The sequence below is a fragment of the Anser cygnoides genome, chromosome 1 (genome assembly GCF_040182565.1).
Source record: "Anser cygnoides isolate HZ-2024a breed goose chromosome 1, Taihu_goose_T2T_genome, whole genome shotgun sequence".
Lineage (NCBI taxonomy): Eukaryota > Metazoa > Chordata > Aves > Anseriformes > Anatidae > Anser > Anser cygnoides.
This window is the reverse complement of record NC_089873.1, coordinates 132,962,025-132,982,677: the sequence shown is the minus strand read 5'-3', so window position 1 is coordinate 132,982,677 and position 20,653 is coordinate 132,962,025. Positions and strand designations below refer to the sequence as shown.

The 20,653-nt window shown below is 39.5% G+C and overlaps 1 protein-coding gene across 5 annotated transcripts in view; it reads right to left on the bottom strand.

Annotated features, from left to right (window-relative positions):
- ARHGAP6 (Rho GTPase activating protein 6) overlaps positions 1 to 20,653 on the bottom strand; it is a 326,136-nt gene that overhangs the window by 108,622 nt on the left and 196,861 nt on the right. The window contains exons 1-2 of one of the 5 annotated variants that reach the window (XM_013191531.3): positions 15,329 to 15,347; positions 11,184 to 11,289 (exon numbers count right to left, since the gene is read on the bottom strand). The exons of 3 other annotated variants lie outside the window; for them this stretch is intronic. In XM_013191531.3, coding sequence (XP_013046985.3) covers positions 11,184 to 11,282 — 99 coding nt within the window. In that variant the 5' untranslated portion in view covers positions 11,283 to 11,289; positions 15,329 to 15,347. Of the gene's footprint in view, positions 1 to 11,183; positions 11,290 to 15,328; positions 15,348 to 20,653 lie in introns of those variants that run through there. One more of the 5 variants, XM_048066881.2, reaches the window with a different exon arrangement.

Genomic DNA, 20,653 nt, shown 5'->3' with positions numbered 1-20,653 from the left:
TGTTCCACAAGTTAAAAATGATTATTTGCCACAATTAGATTAAGAGCCCTGAAGGAGGTCATTATTCACTCCCAGTTCTGCCCTCAAGAGCAATATCCAAAAGCAGGTATTTGGTGGCTGATCTTTCTGTCAGAAATCCCAAACCAGCTGCCACTTTTTTGCTGGCCTTTGCAAACTGTTGGCCTATTCCCATATCCCATTTCTTCTTCTGGTCTCTCTCTTCTGCATCTTGTGGCTGAGCAGACTCTCGAATCTAGTTCGTTTCTCTGTGTCTCATCATCCATTCATGTTTCTACAGCCACTGGCTCTCTTACATCACATCCCTTATTTCTGTGGTACCCCATTAATTGACCCAGATCCATGAACTTACATGACAAGGACTCAGGCTGCTATGCTAATGAATTCTCCTAAAGGAAGCGTGGGATATAATTTGCTTTTTACTACCACATAGCATCTACAGATGTACACAGAATGAAGAAATACACAGTAGTCCATAGCCACATTAAAATACTGACTGTCAGACTTAGGACTGAAAAAAACAACCTCCAGAGTTATAGGCAAGAGCTGCTACAAGTTGCCCAAACGTTCCCAAACTCACACTGTGGGACTTGCAGCCAAAAAAGGTGTAGCAGATCAGGACCTTCTTAACATGCATCGTGCTTAACAGCAAAGCAAAGCTAAGCAATTCCATTGCATCAATTTGCCAGTTGAGATCACCTGAATATCTCGCTGAGGATCTCCATCCTAAACATGAAAAATACCCATGACACCATATGCAGGCATGTTTTCACAGATGTTGGCAGACTGCATTAAGAAATTACTGACCCTAGAAATTCATCACTGCTTCCACAGCTGGCAAATCATAGTTGAGCGATCCATTATTTAACATCCATGCTGTGTCCTTCAACTGATTTGAGTCATCTCATTCATCTACATTAAAGGAGAAATGGCAGCACCACACTGTGCACTATGGTGTTTCTCTATGGCAGCCGTGAGGTGTAGGTCACACAGAGCTGTAGGCAGGTATTAAGCTGCTCCAGCAGGATTTACAATGTGCACCTTCTATGCCAGGATGATATATGGGCTGGTACCACCTGGATCCCTTCTGCTTTCATATTCAATTTCCACCTTGACTTGTCTTTGACTCAGCTTGCACGTGTCTGGGAGAAATAACTGTCAGCAGAGTGTTGCTCACAGACTGCTTGCACATACGCTCGAGATTCAGTTCTCCTACAGCTCCAGGAGGATTTTATCATAAAGTCATGGAATGGTTTGGGTTGGAAGGGGTCTTAAAAAATCATCCAATTCCAACCCCTGTGCCATGGGCAGGGACACCTCCCACCAGGCCAGGCTGCCCAAAGCCCCATCCAGCCTGGCCTTGAGCACCTGCAGGGATGGGGCATCCACAGCTTCTCTGGGCAGCCTGTGCCAGTGCCTCACTGCCCTCTGAGTGAAGAGCTTCTTCCTAATATCCAATCAAAATCTACCTTCTTTTAGTTCAAAACCATTTTACCCTCTCCTATCATTACACTCCCTGACAAAGAGCCCCTCCCACCCCAGCTTACTTGCATTGTACTAAATCGAGTTGTATTACCAATTTTTGCTGCTCCATTACTATTTTCTCTTGTAAAGTTATCTCACCTTTGGTATCACTTATTCAGTCAGAATTCTTGCATTTTGTTATACAATATCACCATTTTGAAACAAGTAACTCTGTTTCATCAAGTAGTACAGTATTTTGTTAATTTTTTATTTTTTTTTGCAAAGGGACACATGTTCACCACATAGTTCACCAAAGTTTTACCACATATATATATGGTGACACTTGAAAGACAGAAATTACAAAACGTGGAAGAGGAACTAACCTAGTTACAGAGAGAGCTACTAAAATACTTCTTCAATGGTTTTTATAACTTTGGATTTTTAATTCTGTCTGCCCATAAATCATAAGGTTAACCTGTTCTTTTGAACACACAAGTATCTAACAATGTTTTATTCTGAGTTCTGCTTTAATTACATACCAAATAATCCCTTTCCCTGACACATCCCTCTCCTGGAGCTGATTACTAGAAATTCACCTCCTTTTCCACTAGAAACTCAGCTCCTTTTCCATGTGAAAAAAAGAACACCAACAACTACAACAAAAACAAACAAACAAAAAAAAAAAACAACCACACATCTAAACCAAAACAAAACAAAAACAAAAAGAATTCAGGGACTAAGGGAGAGAGAAAGTTTATACCCGTTTCCTTAGACAGGAAGCGTGAGTGCATATGGCCTGATAGGAGGAGAAAAAAAAAAAACACAGTCAACTGTCTAACCCTTGTAGGGTGGCTACTTCTGAATAAGTACCAGGATGTAGAAGTTCCTTGTCCCCAGAAAAAGCATAATGAGTCATGCATGTGGTATCACACAAGCCCTTAGGCTTTTTTCTCTCTTTTTTTTTTTTTTTTTTAATTCCTAACCAACAATGCTTTGCAACATTGTTCACTCCTAAAGAAGAGTAGAGGAGTAAACAGCTTCAGGTAAATCAAGGAAATAAGAAAGCTTAGTACATGATCACCTATAATCCTACCAAAACAGCAAGGAAAGTCATTTTCTTGAGAAAGAAGGATTTTTTATTTTCTTTTGTTCTTTGGATTTGTATTCTCTCCATTTTTATGAAGAACTGCTGCTCCTTAAAGGTGATGCACTGCAATTGCACAAAGAGCTCCTACTTCATCTCCTTCAGAGGTAGTTCATTAAAAAGGAATGAACAAAAAACCAACCTCACTAGATTGAAAATAGTTATAGTAACAAAGATAACTTTAATCCAAAGAAAGAATTTCTGTTGTAGCAAGCAGAGTAGAATGTATATGAAAACTGACAGATGTTCTGCTGCAGATACCAAATGCTGTTAAGATCTAGAAACATGTATCAATATTGTGTACTGTAATTCCAGTATTAAAATAACCTTTATTTCCTACTTATCTGTATAATCCCATTTTAATCCAACATGATGAAAGAAACCAGTATGAGATTCCAAGATCTTGAATATTTATTAAGAACTCAAGAACAGTAACAGTGAAGTAAGCCATTTCCTTCTCTCTGGAGCAAGGAATCCAGCTCGGAGCTATGGCCATAATGCAAGTATAGCATCAGTTCCCAGAATACCAGTCCTAATCAACAGAGAATTTCCCCAGTCAAATTTAGTTTTGTATTGTGGGAAGAAAGAGGGCTGACTATAGCTTCAGTTATACCATGACATCTATTTATAGATCTGCCCATGTTTGCAACACCACACTTATGAACAGAGAAGCTCAAGCTACAACAGCTTGGATCTGGCCTGCCTAACTATTTGTTTGGATTATTTGCCATTTTTTTCTGCCACTCTATTTACTGAAGGCTTCACAGTCCCTTCCCAGTGATGCAAATGAAGCCCACCTGCCAAAATGCCAGCTGTCCCCATCAAGTCAGCAGCGCACATCTGGCCGAGTCAGTGCACGGGAGCGTACCTGAGCACTGGGACACAAAATATAAGGCTGCCTCAGCATCTGTCCTGTCCCACAGCTAGACGTGTTCCCATCCCACAAGCAAAATGCTGGTGCCCACCATATCAGTAGGTATATACTCATAGAGAAATGCCTTCATTTTCTTACTGTCATGGAAACATACTGCTCATACAGCAGAAAACCCCATAAAAGAATCCGAAAAGACAAAGGTAACACCAATTAGCATCAGGCTATGATGTCACTGTGGCCTCCTACTCATTTATGCACTCACAAACACAACACGCACTAAGCTTGGTGCTGGGAAGGAATCTTCTGGAGTTCAGAAAGGAAATGACTTCATTAAATGCCCTTAATAATAACACCAGTCTTAAATTCACTGTGAAACTCTGATACATAATAGGCTCTGCCTTTTCTTACAAATAAACGTCAAAAGGAATATATTGTAAATAACATTCAATGAAATCTTACTAGTCAGATGCATGTATATTGCTCTATCTCCCCAACACACACACACAGATAAGCACCAGAGCACCAGAAAAATAGCTGCTTGTGAGAAATGAGCAACAAGCTTATTTCCAGAAATAATATTATTTTAAAAACTTAAGCAAAGCTGCTATTATTTTAGTTGCTTGTCTGTAATCAAGTCTCCCCAGATTGACATTGGATTAACTCACAGTTAATATGATCATTACAAAAACTTGTTTCTTTGTGAAACTATGGCTGTGTATGTATACACATACATACCTATATGCATATATAGCATGTTATACAAAATACATCTGTGAATGCTTAAAATAACAATATTTCTCTTGTCATTCCCTGTTCCCCTCCGGAGTCTTAGCTGTTCTTGGCATCTACTGCTCTTTCATGTTTCAATTGTTATTAAAGTTACAGTCACCATTTGCATTATTGTCATGGATAAGGGTCATGACAAGCGGGTTGTACAGACACTTAGCAATAACAGTAGTAACAATAATAACAATTTCTGCTGTAAGGAATAAAATTTTAGAGCATTTTTCACATCTGGATGGAGACACACGAGTTCCTATGCGCAGCACACTAATCCCACAAGCCACGAAGCAGGCAGGTTCAGTGTCACATTAGCCTAGCGTTATAGTTGAGCTAAATTTCCTGTCTAAACACGACCAATTCTCACAGGCATAGATACCAGCAGAGCCCCTGCAACGGGGTCTGGCCTGTCTGTAAACACCCCACAGAGTAAGAGCACACTTAAGTACAAGAAAGGAAACAACAGCTGGACACAGCTGAGCAGATGGGAGGGTACAGGAAAAGAGCGAGGCTGGAGCAGTCAGCATGACAAGCAAAGCTTGCAGGGAAAAGAAGAAAAGTGTTTTACTCATATGCCCAGCCAATATCACCTACCATTGCTTTTCTGTCCCACTCAAAATTGGATGATTACTGTCATTTTAGTTTGGTTTTCCATGCTAGCACAAAGTCAGTTCCAAGAGGTTCCTGAGTACCCAGAAAGTGACAGTCGTCAGTGACTTCCAACCTCACTTAGCTTTGATAAGCAGCCCCGTTTAATAAAAGGCTTTCATGCTGTCTGGTTATAAAAGGGTAAAATTTGTGAGAAGGGTTATCTCCTTTACTGTATCAGATTGTCTAAAAAGCTATTGCATTTCATAACTCACCTTTCACAGTGCTGAAGGGATGAACACATACATACACACATAAATAAGGAACACTCCTAAACTTACACACACACCCCTTTTTTTTTTCTTTTTTCCTTCTTCTTTCTTTTCACCCAGAAAAGGGAAACAAAGTCATCAGAAGCGAAATACATCTCTGGAAGGAAGAGAAGCCGTAACAAGGTTTCAGAGACACCAGGAGGAAGAAGGACCAGCCACGTAGGTGTGCAACCAAGAGGGGAAGCTGCTCATCCTTCTGGTGAGGTCTTGGAGCTGGCGGGCACCCGGCTGCCTGCTGAGCTATCTGCCTGTCCCACCATGCGTCTGTTACAGACCACCAAGGGCCTCACCTGGGAGGTCAGGAAGACAGCACTTCCTGGCAAGCTGTAACTGAATGAGAAATAATCAACCAGCCTACTACTGTTATTGGAAAATGTGAACTTTAAATGACTCAGATGTACATTTGTTTTCTGTCTCTGTGTCCACGTATCAGCTTTTTAAAAGATAAATCAGGGGGAGGGGGGTTGGAGAGGGAAGTAGGGAGGGGAGAAGGAGGGATTTTACCTTGATAGAATGTCAGGTGAAAATTTTCTACAGTAGTGGGCTTTCTGGACTGATTAAACTACATGACAGTCAGTTTTAGAGACACACAGAGCTCAAGGAAATGTGCTCTTACAACAGTTCCCTAAACGTGCTTAGTAAAACATTTATGTGGGCTCAGCATCTGAACAAACTCACAAATCAACTTGTTAACTGATGACCAGTAACCAGAAGAAGATTCTTGTTAGAAGAACTGCCTAGTTGTCCAGGAGTAGCTTCTCTGCCCTTGCCAGGTAAACTGGAAAAGTAGGAACCGTGACATTTACCAAAAATTCTTCATCCAGCCTCAACCTCCTGGATTCCAGCAAGGAGATTCGTTCCCAGGCAGCCACCACATTACAAGGCTTAACTGAGAAGGAACACCATCAGGTTTCCAGGTGGCTTTCACAGAGCCCAAATTCTGAGCACTAAGAGTATTGGTGATGCAAAGTGGCAAAAGGTTTCAGAACCTGAGATTTCTTCAGGGCTTTAGATCACCCTCTTCCCCACAACCCAGTTCTAATAAAAAATTGTTTTTGCTTGTTTCCTTATGACACATGCTTGATCCAGGAAAGAGGTAAAAGGCAGCAAGGGAAATCATGCTCTCTCTACCTTGCATTCACTTTACAGAGAAAAAGGCAAAGAAGAGGTGTTTATCCTTTCAAGTCGGCGTGCATGTTCTGTGTGCTCGGAACAACATTCCCTCAGCTGAGGCACGTGGAGTTAGATAACATCATTTTACGTTAAATAATCTTAAAATAGAAGGAGAAACACATACAGCACTGTTTTTAGACATACTAGATAATGCTTTTACATAGTCTGGTTTTGCATTTTTGTTTTTTCAGTATGTGGGAGATACATTATCTTATATTTTAATGGATGTGGTCACTTTTTCTCTGCGGCCAAGTTTACAGTCTTGCAGGTTCTGTTCCCACATTTGGGGACTCAAAACTTCCTGTAAGACCCTTGGGTCAGCAACAATCTTGAACTCCGTTCTGCCAGCGAGCCTTCACAAACCTGACGTAACTACGACGCTCTGGGAAGATTTATCAGGCGATGGGCTGGGACTTTACAGACGCTGTGGTGCTTCAAGCACAACGTGCAGACAGTCTGTACACACACCATAGCATGGTGCTGTTGCCATCAGACCATATCACAGCGAGAGCCACTTCCAATTTATAGTGTTAAATTATAAACTACCATGTGCTCAACATTATCAAACGTCTTAAAGTCTGTAAAAACTAACTCTCTTCTGCTCTTACTGTCTTTTCCTCTCAAAGTTTTAAGTTATGTTACTGTAGATATGAAGGCAGATATGCAAGGCAAAACTGCTGAACCACCATCAACCTGGATCTACCTGCTGCTTCTCCTGTCATAGCCAGCATGCTTTTTATCTGCCCCTCTGTCAGTCTCCCAGCGTGCTGTAAATTTGACAAGTTGAAAAATAATGAACAAAAGACACTGTAAGGAAACAAAAAAATAGATTATGCTTGAAAACACCACTGTAACTAGCTACAGAGAAATGAGTCTGAATTTAACAGAGCAGTTTTTTGGCTACTTTTTTTTTTATTTTTTTATTTTAAGTTTATAGTATAAATCAGCTCTAAATTCTTCCCCAGTGCGCACCACCACAGCCAGTGTCAATCTCCAGCCTTAATTTCCAACAGCATGCATTCAAGTCTGTAAACTGAAAAGCATTACAAATAGGAAATAAGAGTGGGATAGCATCAAGATCTGACTATACGAACTACAATTAAATGCTTGGAAATTTAGCAATAACAGCAGTGATTTAAAAACATTAATAAATACTTTACAACGCACACGAACCAAGGGGTATTCTGTGAAATTTTATCAATAGACAGTTTCTTGTAATTAATACTCCCCAAAGAGCTACTGTTAATGGTTTTTATAAGGCATTGAACATACAGAACAGGTTAATTAAATGCTGCGGCCAACTGACTTTTCCCCTCATAGAAGCACCCATGCATACACTGCTAAACTGTTGATATAGTTTGCATGCTTCTGGAAGGACAGGAAAGAAGAACAGTACACTCAGCGAATCTTCCTCTTTTTACTACACCCACTTTAAGAGAACGAGAAAGTAGAGTTCCTATAGCTATAAATATATTTGCTTAATTCAAAGTGCTTTTACTGTATGTGATGAAATTCCAGCAAGAAGCAAAAGCAAAAACAAAGTTTTGAACTGGAAAAAGCATTCTTGTTCTTCAGAAGAATACCCATCTTTATTTAAAACAAATCAGCTGCCTGAGTTCTGCTCTAACAAGCAGAAGAGGGTATCTTAATGCAAGACCTACTTAAAAGAAAAAAAAAAAGCAGAAGTAGGCTCATGTTGGCCTAATATTTCTATGTGCTTGGCCTAGTGAGTGGAAATAACTCAGTATTATTTTCTAAGCTGACAACAAACTATATACGGAACTTAGTTTTTAATTTGTGAATCATCTCAAGTATACATTGAATCCTAATTTTGATCTGAAGTATCACACCACCATATTTACTTATGTCATATAAGGAAATTCAGTGCAACATTTGTTGAGAAGTGAATAGAACCCCAAAAATAAGCTGAGGTAGTAAAACAGGGCAATGCTGAAAGGACTAGAGAAAATCTAGTCAATTAATTCCTACCCCAGATTTGCAACCCACCCCACAAGCACTGAACTTCCCTTAAAAAGGCTCCTTGAAATCATCATCCACATCTCAGGGTGCAGAGAAATACTGTGTGTAGAATCAAACATCCTTGTATCATACTGACCAAGGACATAGCTTATGTCTATGAAAAGAGAAAAACTTTTATTGACTCAGCGACCTTCCTTGTGGTCTTGACCAGTTTCTTATTTAGCCAAGTATGTATTCTAAGCATGCCCAATACTACTACTGCGCTTGTGTTGCTAATTACCAGATAAAATGAATTTTAGCACCTAGCACACAGGGCCATAACAGATGATCTTTTTTGTTTCAGAGATCAAAATTCCGCTAGGAGCATTACCACTTAAAGAAAAAAAAAAGCTTTATTCGCAATATTATTTGCATATTTGCATGTTCAATTCAATTGTCTTCCTGGCAGGTGTTACTTATATTGCAATGTTAAAATGTAGGAGTCGGCACTGTAAATTCAGACAGATACGAGATGTAGCAAAGCCAACAAGGATCCTTGCACGATGCGGCGTATGGAACGGCACTTCAAAACCTAAGGGGAACTTCTGATAATTTTGAGTTTAAACACAGAATCAGAAGCCTTTGTCACTTCAGCAACCATCCTTTTAGCATTTAAACAAAAAAGCAAATGAGGCACAGAGCCACTTCTGTTCCTCTAACAGTAATAGCTGCAATGAAGATGAATACTCATCATACGCGTTGTTCCTTGCATTACTAGGTCTCTCACTAATTCACTTATGTCTTTGTGCCGTTTTCGTCAGATGATCTGAGAGTTCCCTGAAGCACTGCTCACTTTCAAAATGCATGATTTGGCTTCCCTGGAAATAGCACTCGGTTGGAAAAGAACAAGAGTCATAGAGGTAAAAACCACACTGGGGAGAGCAAGAGAAATCCTTTGAGGTTACATTTTGAATTTATGAAGCACTTAGGTACGAGCAAGATTAGCGTAGCATAAAAAAAAAATCTTGCTAGACAGACTGAAAAGAAGCCAATTTTGACAGCCTGATTTTCCTTTTATTCTTTCGTTGTACTATCTTCACCACCTTTTGGTCATTTCTTCACATCAGTCACGTCTTTAATCCACACTCCACTTTCTACATCACCTTACAAAATCACTAACAGTCTGCCCATCCTGGTAAGGCGTTACCCTGCAGATACAAAGCCATTCAATTTCATACACAGCCAGCCTGGAGTGGCAGAAGACATGTTCTCTAAAAGCCTAGATATTTCCAGAAAACTTTTGCTAACAGCCAGTTACCATTCCCTGAGAAGGATGTGCTAATTTGAACACTGGAACATTTTTGCAACTTCTTTAAAATGTCATCTCAAGAGCTCCTTGAGTTTTCACGAGGAATAAAATCTCCTTCTACATCCTCCAACAAGAGCTTTAAATCCACTGCTGCTTTCAGGTAAGGTTTTCTCTGGCCAAAGGCACAAGAATTCCTCACGTTTTTACCCATCCTCTAATTACAACAGAGTAGCATTTGTCCTGGAAATATAATACCAACTCACAGATTATATCACCCAAATCATTATTTTTTTCCCCTCACTTGTTTGGAGATAACCCCAAGGCCTAACTTGTTCTTTAACAGTTCCTACCTACTTAGGGCTAAATTAATAACAGCAGATTTGCATATAAGTAAATGCACCCCCATTTTATACTCTCACAACTTCTGGTTGATGGACACTTCACCATTTTCAAGTGAACTCAGACTTTTTTCAAGCTCCTGTGTTTTCAAGACCAACCCATGATTATATGGAAATGTGAATTTCGCATTTCATTTTGGCTTTTAAAGTAAGGCAGAAACCTTTAAGTAAAGTTTAGAGCTGTGCAGAAAAGTCTGTAAATACGTGAATGTTTAGAAAACAAAGATCAAAAGAACCAGCAAATATATGTATAAATAAATTTTTAATCTATCTCATTATTCCTCAATCTGTCTCATGCCCCAGATTAGAAAATCTGTCTGCAGAGGAAGAAATCTTATAGAAGTTTATAAAAAAGAGGTATGGCAAGCTATGAGGATGTCAACATGTCCACAGCTTCCCCTCTTGTCAGTGTGGACTGTGCTACATTCATCTGCAGAGCTGCTGATTTGCAAGGAGGCTGGATAAGACTTTCCTCAGGAATCGTTAGTTATGGAATTCACTCAGTGCTTGTTCGGCCATTTGTGCACCTTGAGGATAGGCTCTCAAGTACCGAGGGAGGAAAGGGGCTGCAGGGCTTCTGCTACATTAATGTTCGAAAGGGAGACTTCTAATGTACTACATCTGCAAATGGGTATTTACTGACCAGATGAGTTTCACCATGAAAATTAAACCATGTAAAAGCATAAGAAAGCACAGGTGGTCTCTCTCTTAACATATAACCAGAAACACAGATCACTGTAATTCAGTTCATTGCAGACCCATTATAAACAGAAACGAAGAACAGAGAGAGACAGAGTTAAACATGAAACACAAAATCCGCCTCTTTGGTTCTGCACCGATTTGTACCTACTAAGCACTGCTGACTGCAGGACCTTCAGATCATCTACAGCATTTCACTGTTTCATCAAGGGGTAACCTGTGAACTGCAATTTGGTGTAGCTGCATTTGAAGAAAATAAGTCTTAAACTCTTGCTATTAAAAGCCCAGCCAACCTAATAATGCATATATACACGAGAAAGAAAGCATTTGATATTCTCTGAATAAACTACTGTTTCAAGGCTGAGCATTTTAGTCTTCAGTCAACTTAATTTGAAATTTACTTCATTTTATAAATTCAATAGTTAAATGTTATGATCTGTTCTACCTTTTTGAGATGACGGGTGAACTCTCTTTGAATAATACGTCTTACACAAATGTGGTTCTCAGCTTCTTTGAAGTCCATGGTCAGGTTAACTCTTTCCATAAAGCACCTAAAAGTAAAGTCATTGTGGATAACAAGTTGTACTAAATACAGTTGTAATGTGAAGAATTTCACTACATAACAAATAAATTTTGGCTAAACACACACTTTAATGGGATGGTGTGCCATGTTCTTCCAACCTACTGTCTGTTCCACAGGATCCTTCATCTTCCTCACAAGAATTCAAAGAGACAAGAAATAGAACAAACAAACAAAAAAGAAGCCTAACAAAAACCTCTAGATAATAGGGTCACTGAGGAGTTATCTTGGATTGACCCTAGCACTGTGTTTCCTTCTGACATGCTATAGCCCACTGTATTAAATCACAACCAATGTTTATATTGTATAACTTTGATACAGATCAGATACTGTCATAGCTCTGGCATTTTAATCAGCCTAGGCTGTTTCCATTTCTTCTTGCGATAACGATTCTGTCATCAAAAGTAGTATCAAATAAGATTATGAGACAGCAGATGGCATCACTTAGTTATCTTTAATTGTTGTACACTGACCATTTACTATAAAGCATAATCTATTTTCAAAGATTCATAAGTGGAACTCTACGGACAGCACAGGCATACCAAAAAACACAATGTCTCCATTTTCTCATAAAATCATAGAATGGTTTGGGTTGGAAGGGGCCTTAAAGAACATCTAGTTCCAACCCCCCTGCCATGGGCAGGGACACCTCCCACCAGACCAGGGTGCTCTAAGTCTCATCCAGCCTGGCCTTGAACACCTCCAGGGATGGGGCATCCACAGCTTCTCTGGGCAACCTGTGCCAGGGCCTCACCACCCTCTACGTAAAGAATTTCTTCCTAATATCTAATCTAAACCTACCCTCTTTTAGTTTAAAGCCATTACTCCTTGTCCTGTCACTACCCTCCCTGGCAGAGTCCCTCCTCAGCTTTCCTGTAGGCCCCCTTTAGGTACTGGAAGGCCGCTGTAAGGTCTCCCCAGGGCCTTCTCTTCTTCAGGCTGAACAAACTCTATTTCACCTATCTGGTTGCCTTGATCTCTAGTTAGTTTTATGCAGGCATCTTAAAGCAGACGTTGTTTACCACACCTACAGCTGCCTTTCTTCAGTTCCCTGGGTACTTCTGAGCCCCTCGGTAAGCCTCCCACACGCCATCAGCTGAAGCCACTTGTATCTTCACAAGACCACATAGAGTAATGGCTGGCTTTAAGAAATCTGGCAGATGTGACTACAGCTTAGTGGTAATTTATAGACTCCTTTCTTCATCTCTTCCCACTGGGATCTCTATTAGAGCCACATCACTCTGTCGGGCACAAATTCACGGAGTATTTTGAAATACCAGTAGGAGAGCTGCCCATTCAACAAACCGGAACTCAACAAAGATGGTGAATGCTAAAAAAGTTCTTCGTGCCCATTCAGCATCACATGGGAAATAACAGCCCTCATGAAAACAGAGTTGGGTCTAACAGGATCTGCTATTCAGCCTCCTTTTGGTAATCTCTCTCCTCATCTAGTTGTTAGAACAATATGAAAAAAAAAGGCAGAGAAATTTCCTTGGTGTTTTCAGATGATATAACGATTTGAAAAGGTAAACTATAAAAACAAAGGCATCCATGCACAGCCTCAAACCACTGTACAGAAAAATGGGAATTCGGAGGAGGCAATGTACTAAGTTATTTTCCAATTACTTTTCAGAAGAATAACAAAAGCATTATGTTCCACTCAGGGTATTCAGAAAGTAGCTGTCACTGTCATTTGTAGGTGTTACACTCAGAGTACGTCATGAAAAAGTGGTGTGTTTTTCCACATGCCATCCTGCTAGAACAAATGCAAGCAGGCATGCTGAGGGTCTCGAGCTTGAGAAGCCATTAGGGAGCAGCTGGATGGCCTTAGCAGCCTACACAATGGCGTTTATACATTCAAATACGGTAGGTAGCCCATGGTGGAAATCTAGTCCACAAGTGGTGCTGTGCTGGTCGATCCCTAGTGGCATTGCCAGCTGATCCCTCCTGATCCACACACTGATCTGCAGCATGCCAAGGCAAGCAGCAGAAAGGGCACTTCGAACCCTGTGCGACAGGGACAGCCGTGGGAAATGGGGAAAGGACAATACAGAGGAGGGAAGCGGCAAGCCAGAGCACTGGAGAAAAACCCTCTCTCTTCCTTGCCCACACATACACAGCTCTGTTTTTCTTTACCCACTCCTAACCTTTTCTCTTGCCTTTCAAAAAGCTATTCAAAGAGCCATGCTGTTTGTACTGCATGAACTCGGAGATGGCAACCTTACAGAACGTTTTGCAATTCTTTGCAGGGTTGCTGGCGGTTTCTCCTTGCTCAATGGGTAAGTGCAAGTACCCACCAGCATGTGTGCTTAGTATTTATTGTGCATTCAGTGGCAGCCAGGAGTTTGACCTGGAGATCTTCTGCCTGCAGTATGGGACTTCCAGTAAGAAATGCATTCTCAAAACCAACAAGGCTAAGTAGCCTGTGAAGCTATAGATTTCTTCAGAAAAGAAAAAATGACTACAGAGACTACTGAAAACAAACATTGCAACTAGCAAACAGGTTATAAAATCTTTTGACCTAAATATTTTTCTCCCTTGGTGTTCAAATCAGCACACTAGCAGTACAGTACCAAGGCTTTCATTCTTTTTCTGCTCTAACCCAGGCAGGAAACATGCTTTTTCAGCCACAGTGAGCATGCTGTTGTACTTCTGAAAAACAAACAGAGCTCTGAAGAGCTGTGAAGAGCAGAGGCAGGAGGGAAGAAGTAAATATCTTATTAATAAATTACAGAACCATCCCCAAATCTTTATTCTTTCTATGGAAGTCACCTTTTCAAATGCTGGCACTCTGTACTTTAGGTAACACCTTTTCTTTTTTTCTTTAATTTTTTTCTAAGGGTTTTTTTTTCCCAACCTGGCAGTAATACAAATTGAATGTCCTTTTTTCTCCATAATACAATGACTCACACATACGTTTCTAACAATAACATAAAGCCAAAGCAGAAGCACCATTACCAGTAGTGTCACGTACCCAATTTTCACTCATTGTAGCCATATGCTTTCTGCTGAGTCAGTTTTGAAATACCAACCAGCTGAAAAGGTATTAGACAGAAGATACACAACTAGATGTCACTGACTAGTCTGTAATGTTATTCATAGCGAATATCACTACCATAAAGGAAAAAGTCATCTGACACCATTGCCTATGTTAACAGAGGTTAGCCTCAACTGCTCCTGCCCTGTGCTGTCTTTAAGCCACAGGTGATATGAACCCAGAAACTCAAAAACGCAAGGCACCCAGTTATTAATTCAGGAGGTCCACACTCGGTGTCAGAAGTGATGTGGGGCAGACTTTTTAGATTTTTAGGTGAGTCTAAAGCTGCACACAGAGGTATAGCAGGGCTTTCTAAAACAGAAGCCAGCAACGTACCTATAGCCTAGTCAAATCTGTGGTTACTAGCTCAGCAGTCTGTTTAAACACTGGAAAATACCACTGAGAATTTACCACACATTTATGTGCCCAGAATACCTGGCCTCCAGATACACGTGAACTGAAGCCCCTTGGACTTCGTGAATACTTTTGGTCAGTTTTAGCTGATACTTTCGTAGCAGGAAAAAAATATTTTCTAAGCCATTCTGCCTCATTGGATGGATTTTAAGGAATCTAAATCTTATAATTTCTGATTATAATCGAACTACCTGTTATATTCCTAATGCAGAAAGAAGCATACATATACAGAGAAAAACATTTTCTAAATTACAGGGAAAGTTACATAGACATGGGGGCATTATTTCAGACTCAGTTATAGCAAGTTTTTGAGCTAACCTATGTACATAAAGCATTATATTCTCCCCAGCTAGCTTCTTAAAAGGATGAACAGGTTTCCAGAACTCCATTAATTCTAACAAGAAATCCATACAGGATTCACTTGCCTTCCTGCACATTCAAGATTATTTCCTTCACGAATCTTTTTCCTCCTCTTCTGAACTAGTCTTCCCAGCTAAATTCAGATTTTAAATAAGCAGTGAGAATAGTTGGTTTCCCAAGTGAATAATAAACTACTTACACTTTTATCCCAGTCTCAGCTGTCCTAGTTGGTTTGCAGGTACTCATGCAGCAATTGCCAATGAATTGGTTATATCCTCACTTCCTCTAACAGTGTACAACCCTGAAAAACCGAAGAATTACCTCCTTCTGTCTTTCGCAGTGCTTTTAAACTGGTGGTGGGAGGGGCGGAAAGTCTCCCTATCTCGTTGTGTTAGGAAAGAGAAAATTCCCATCAAAAGTGACTCACCGACATTAATCATATATATACCAGATTGAAAGGCACTCAGAACATGAGGACTGAATCCCATTCTCAGTTAAGCAAATTAGAAGCAAATTGCTCAGCACTGTCGTATTATTTTAACTGCCATATCTGTACAATTTTGCACAATGGAGCTGATGAATATGAATTTATTGTTTCTAGTATTGAACTCTTAGAGAGTGCTTCTGAATCTTTCAGAAGAACAAACAGTGAGTAACGTGCAGCTCCTGTTATTCTGAAATAGATAAATAGCAATGCAAAGATTTTTCTATATAAGATGCTTACTTCACTTACCACCTGTTTTATGCATTAGAATAAATATCCTTATTGAGTAACCAAGCAGATGCATAACAGAATCTTCAGCAAACAAGTTACACTGCAGCTTGAAATACTGAAGCTTGTTTCCTAATGACTGGGAATACCATGCATTATTTTTTATTATTCAATAATACTAGATCCAAGTAAAAAATTTAAAGGGTACTGTTTAGATTCAAGACTATTCCTACAGTTAAATGTTGAGGATAAGAGGATTAAAGAAAAAGAGAAAAATAAAATGACTTTACAATCATCTCTTGAAATGTAGCTTGAGAATGAGAGGATTTGTTTTCTTACTGAGAAAAAAAAACAACTAAGTAATTTTAGGAATATACACACCCTATTGAATCTACAAATCAGGGATTTTTCCCATTTGTACTATGCATGCAATAATGCTGTATATTCTTCACAAATTGGACACAGACTTTTGCCTCTTTGGTGTTTTTGCTGATGTTTTTAACTTCACCTGATATTAACCTTCCAGCTCCCACAGGACTACACTCACAACTACACTCACAACCACATATGAAGCATATTCTATTAGCAATAAAAACAGCATAATTATAAAAAAGTGAACAATACTCTTATTTTTCAGGGTAGTATTCCAATACACAACAACTAGATTATGATCTGTCATGTTCCTGTAAATTCAGGATAAGTTTAGCGTTGCTCGAACTAGCTCAAATCTTGGCATAGAAGAAACCAAGGTCTCACCACAATGCAGCACTTGAGCTACTGCTGAGTTAATGATTTCTATTGACATTTAATTATAGCGTGTTTCCTGAAGCTAAGGCACAGCTTTAGCATAAGCAGGGCTACTCTGAGTAAGAGAATTAGCCCGTTCAAATCAACACTCATCTGACAAATAGCTTTAATACGTAGCAATGTGTAACACGGAAAAATGGCTGTGGATGTAAATTTAGTTCCTTACTATGAGTTTACACAACCCAGAAAAAAATACCATTATAAATAATAAAAATACTTAAGTGCATCCTACTTCAGTTTCGCAAACATAAGAGCAAAATAGTCAAATTTCCTTCTGAGCAAATGTTTCAGTATCAGAGACCTGGACAAAATTGGTGTTTGCTATACTTAATGCATTTCTGCATCTCTACAGGAAATGCTTGTGTGACTTCAAAAATCAGACTGTTCTAGTTCCTCATTCAACAAAAGAGCTTGCTGCTTTGGAGACACAGCATGAGCTGCTTCTGGTGGTCCCCTTTCCAAATCTTGTAAGTAAGACTCCAGAAACGAGCAAAATAATAATCTTGCTCTCTATGGCAGCTGACATGAAGTATGTATTTTCACACAAACATTTTGCCTCAAAATTGTCTTACAAATATTCACTTGGTGAAGCTCTTTGAGGTGGGTTGCTGATGAGGTCCCATCCCTCAAAACCCAACCAAACCAAACCACAAACAGTGGCTTGAGCTGGTCATCCCAAAACTGAGGTACCCAAAACCAATACTCACTGCTGAGAAACTTGGCTTTGCCTTTACATCATTCAAGATGATAATTCAGAAAGCTGAATCCCCAAAGTGACTTTGATGCCACATTTAAATGATCCCTAGTCAGTAAGACAAATTAAATAATAAGAAAAAAACCTAACAAATAACAACAAAAATAAACAAACAAAGAAACAAGTGAACAAGTTGAAGCTACTCAGTAGGATGTGGTTGCTACAGCACCCTAGTATAGGAAGCAGCACCCCATAAGCTTCTCTCCCTGTTGTATATGCACAGGAAGACAACCTTGTCTACCGGAAGCTCACATCAACCCTTCAGTAGATAGTTAGCAGGTATAATACCACAGTCATTTGTTTTACCTTCACACTTACCAATTTTCTCATATTGTTCCTGAAGGCACTTATTTTGCAGGTGCAATCACTACTTAGTAAAGCCACAAACACATTCTGATTTTTGGTGACTTGACTTTTTCCACAGTAATTAGTTTGTTTTGGTTTTGTTTGTTTGTTTGTTTTACATATTTAAAATGAAGCACTCCATAAAAAGTGCTAGAGTTGCTGTTTTCCCTGAAGAATAGGTCTATTTTCTCTGGATAAAGATTTTGCATAGCAAAAAACAAGGAAGACTGGTGATAGAGGGGTAATTGCTATTGACGGGCTTAATGCCATGTTGCCATAATTAAGTGAATAAGAGGGTGCAAGACCTCGAAAAAGTCACATTAATGGTGTGAAAAAGTTCAGACTAAGAAATACCAGTGTGGTTGTTCAAGCAGATCCTGTAAAAAGAAAATCAGAAGAAGGTAAACCTTCTTGCTCAGTTTAGAGAGCATGAAGAATGAATAGGCTTGATTTTATTTTAAAAATGAGCTTCTCTGCTCTTTTCTGTGCTAAGTGTTAGAAATCAAATGGGAATTACAACATTTATGTGACTAGTTAAGACAAATCAGCTATGACTAGTTTGTGGCAATATATGTAGCATATTGAATCCACAGAGAGCAGAGGGAACCCACCCATGTTCCTGCGAAGTCCCTAGCTCTCAGCAATTGCTCCAATTTGCATGTGGAAAGGCAAAGGCAAAGAGTTTGGGTTAGATGCCTAAAAGGGGCTGATTATAGACTTTTAAATTTAGGCCACTTAAGCCTACACAGGCTTTCCAAAAGGCTGTATGCTTACAGGACAGAGAGGTATGCATGCTGTAATTCAGGAACATGGAAATAGGCGTCTCTTTTATAGAAGAGCCTGATGGCCACAACAGATGTAGGAATACATTTGGGGTGTGTGTGTGTGTAGGTTTAAGACAGATGAGGAGGTCTCCTGTCTCAGAGTGTTCTTTAATCTAGTGTCTTGTAGCTTTTCCAAGAACCTGGAGTTTGAACCGCCTGCCAGGTCACACTGGAGAATGGTGAACCTGAGTTTTCTGGGTCTCAAGTGGCTCTGCCTGGCACGCTGGCAGGCCTCTGCTATGGCACCTGCTTTTTCCTTTCCATTGCACTCTGAGGTTAGGCACACAGTCAAGGCTACATATTGCCCTCCAGAAAATGCCAAGTATTTGAAAAGGCTGCGTTATGGCTTTGCAGTTTGACGCCTCCCTCCCTATTTCAATTTAGTCCCAAAGGTCAAAAGAGAACCCTTTGCAGAGGCAGAAGTCCATCACCAACCTCTTGTGGAGCCCACTCACTGACTGAGTGCACAGTTCAAAACTCAGGGCTTTTTCCTTTGTCTTCTCCACATCTTACAGCAACGTTTATGACATGGGTTGAAATCTGTGTGAAGGTTTTCATGCTAGATTTTAAGTATGTTTCTATACTCCTGTGACTCTGATTCCTTTTCGTCGTTTGCTTAGACGTGTACTTAGGTAATGCATGCTATAAATAAAACAGATGCCTTTGAAGAAGGACTCAAATGCTCAGGAAGCCCTTTGCAGTTTGAGGTTCACTCTGTTTCCTCTTCAGCTTAATCTAACATGTTGGCTTGTTAGAAGATGTATGGCGCTTCAGATATTTTCTATTAGTCCTACAAAGACGATTTCACTTCCATTTAAACTAAAAAGACTTTTCACTCATATTATCTGGACTTTCTCATCGATCAGAGAACAAGTCATAAATTGGTAATGTATTAATATGAACAAAATCAGAAAGAGGATGATCTAAACACAAATACGAATAATCAGGAATAACAAGTTCATCTAAATAGAAAACTCAAATTGACTCGGAGACAAGAGAAATGTTGGCAAATTCAGTAAGATTCTATCTTTCACATTTTTAATTCATTTCTGCCCTTGTTATGCACACTGAAACATATGCTTGGCTTTGTGTCTGCTTAACTATAGCAGGGTCTCAGAAAATTATGTTGGTAAATAGGAATAATGACCAATCTTGGTTCTAATAAAACATGGAAGAAACACATGAAGGATCATGAACTGCAGAAGTGTGTGCTGAAAGCCTGAAAGGAACAAGTCACAGGCAACTAATGAGTACCCAATATGATATTGACTAGGAAAGCAAAGTCAGAGTCTGATGGCTATGAAGGAAAAGAAGAAAATGTAAACAAAGAGACCAAAGAAAGAAACAGGCAACAAGGAAGAAAAAACTGAAGGCATTAGAAACTAAGGAGTGCTGAAATGAGCGATCAGATGAAGGCAGGCAGGAGGGGTGGGGGGAGTCAAAGAAAGCACAAAGAGTAACGAATAATTAAAAAAAAAATGTACTATTGAAAGAGTAAGAACATACACAAAACTTAGCAGCATGTCAAATTTTAATTATCTTTTCAATTACTAATTAGACCTTCCCACTGATTCAATGAAATTACATACTTTCAAAAGTTTTGATGTTACTTTTTTTTTTCTCCCCATGATCTGCTCATCACAAAGGAAAATCATAATCCCTAGGAGCAGAATGGGACATTTGCTCTAAGATAATCTCTACTCCTTAAAATTACAGGAACCCTGATCCAACTTCTATCTTTCGTTTATAAAGAAAATGGTAGAAATTTCAGTGACAGCAACGGAGTAGAATTTTACACGTGTTCACAGCAAATAAGCCTCTCTGAAAAAATAACCTAATCTAAAATGGAAATTATCTTTATTAATTTCAGATATCCTTGATTGGAATAATTGCTTCTCCGCCCACACAAGAATCAAGGAGAATGCAATCAGCAGGCATTAGCAGGCACACAGCCACATGATGCACACCAGTGCTACCTGCTACATGCAGAAGTTCTGTGCATACTTATTTGAAACATCTCTGTTTCTTCCTGCTAGCTTTACTGGACTGATTTCCTATTACTCAAATGCAGGCACGGTTGGC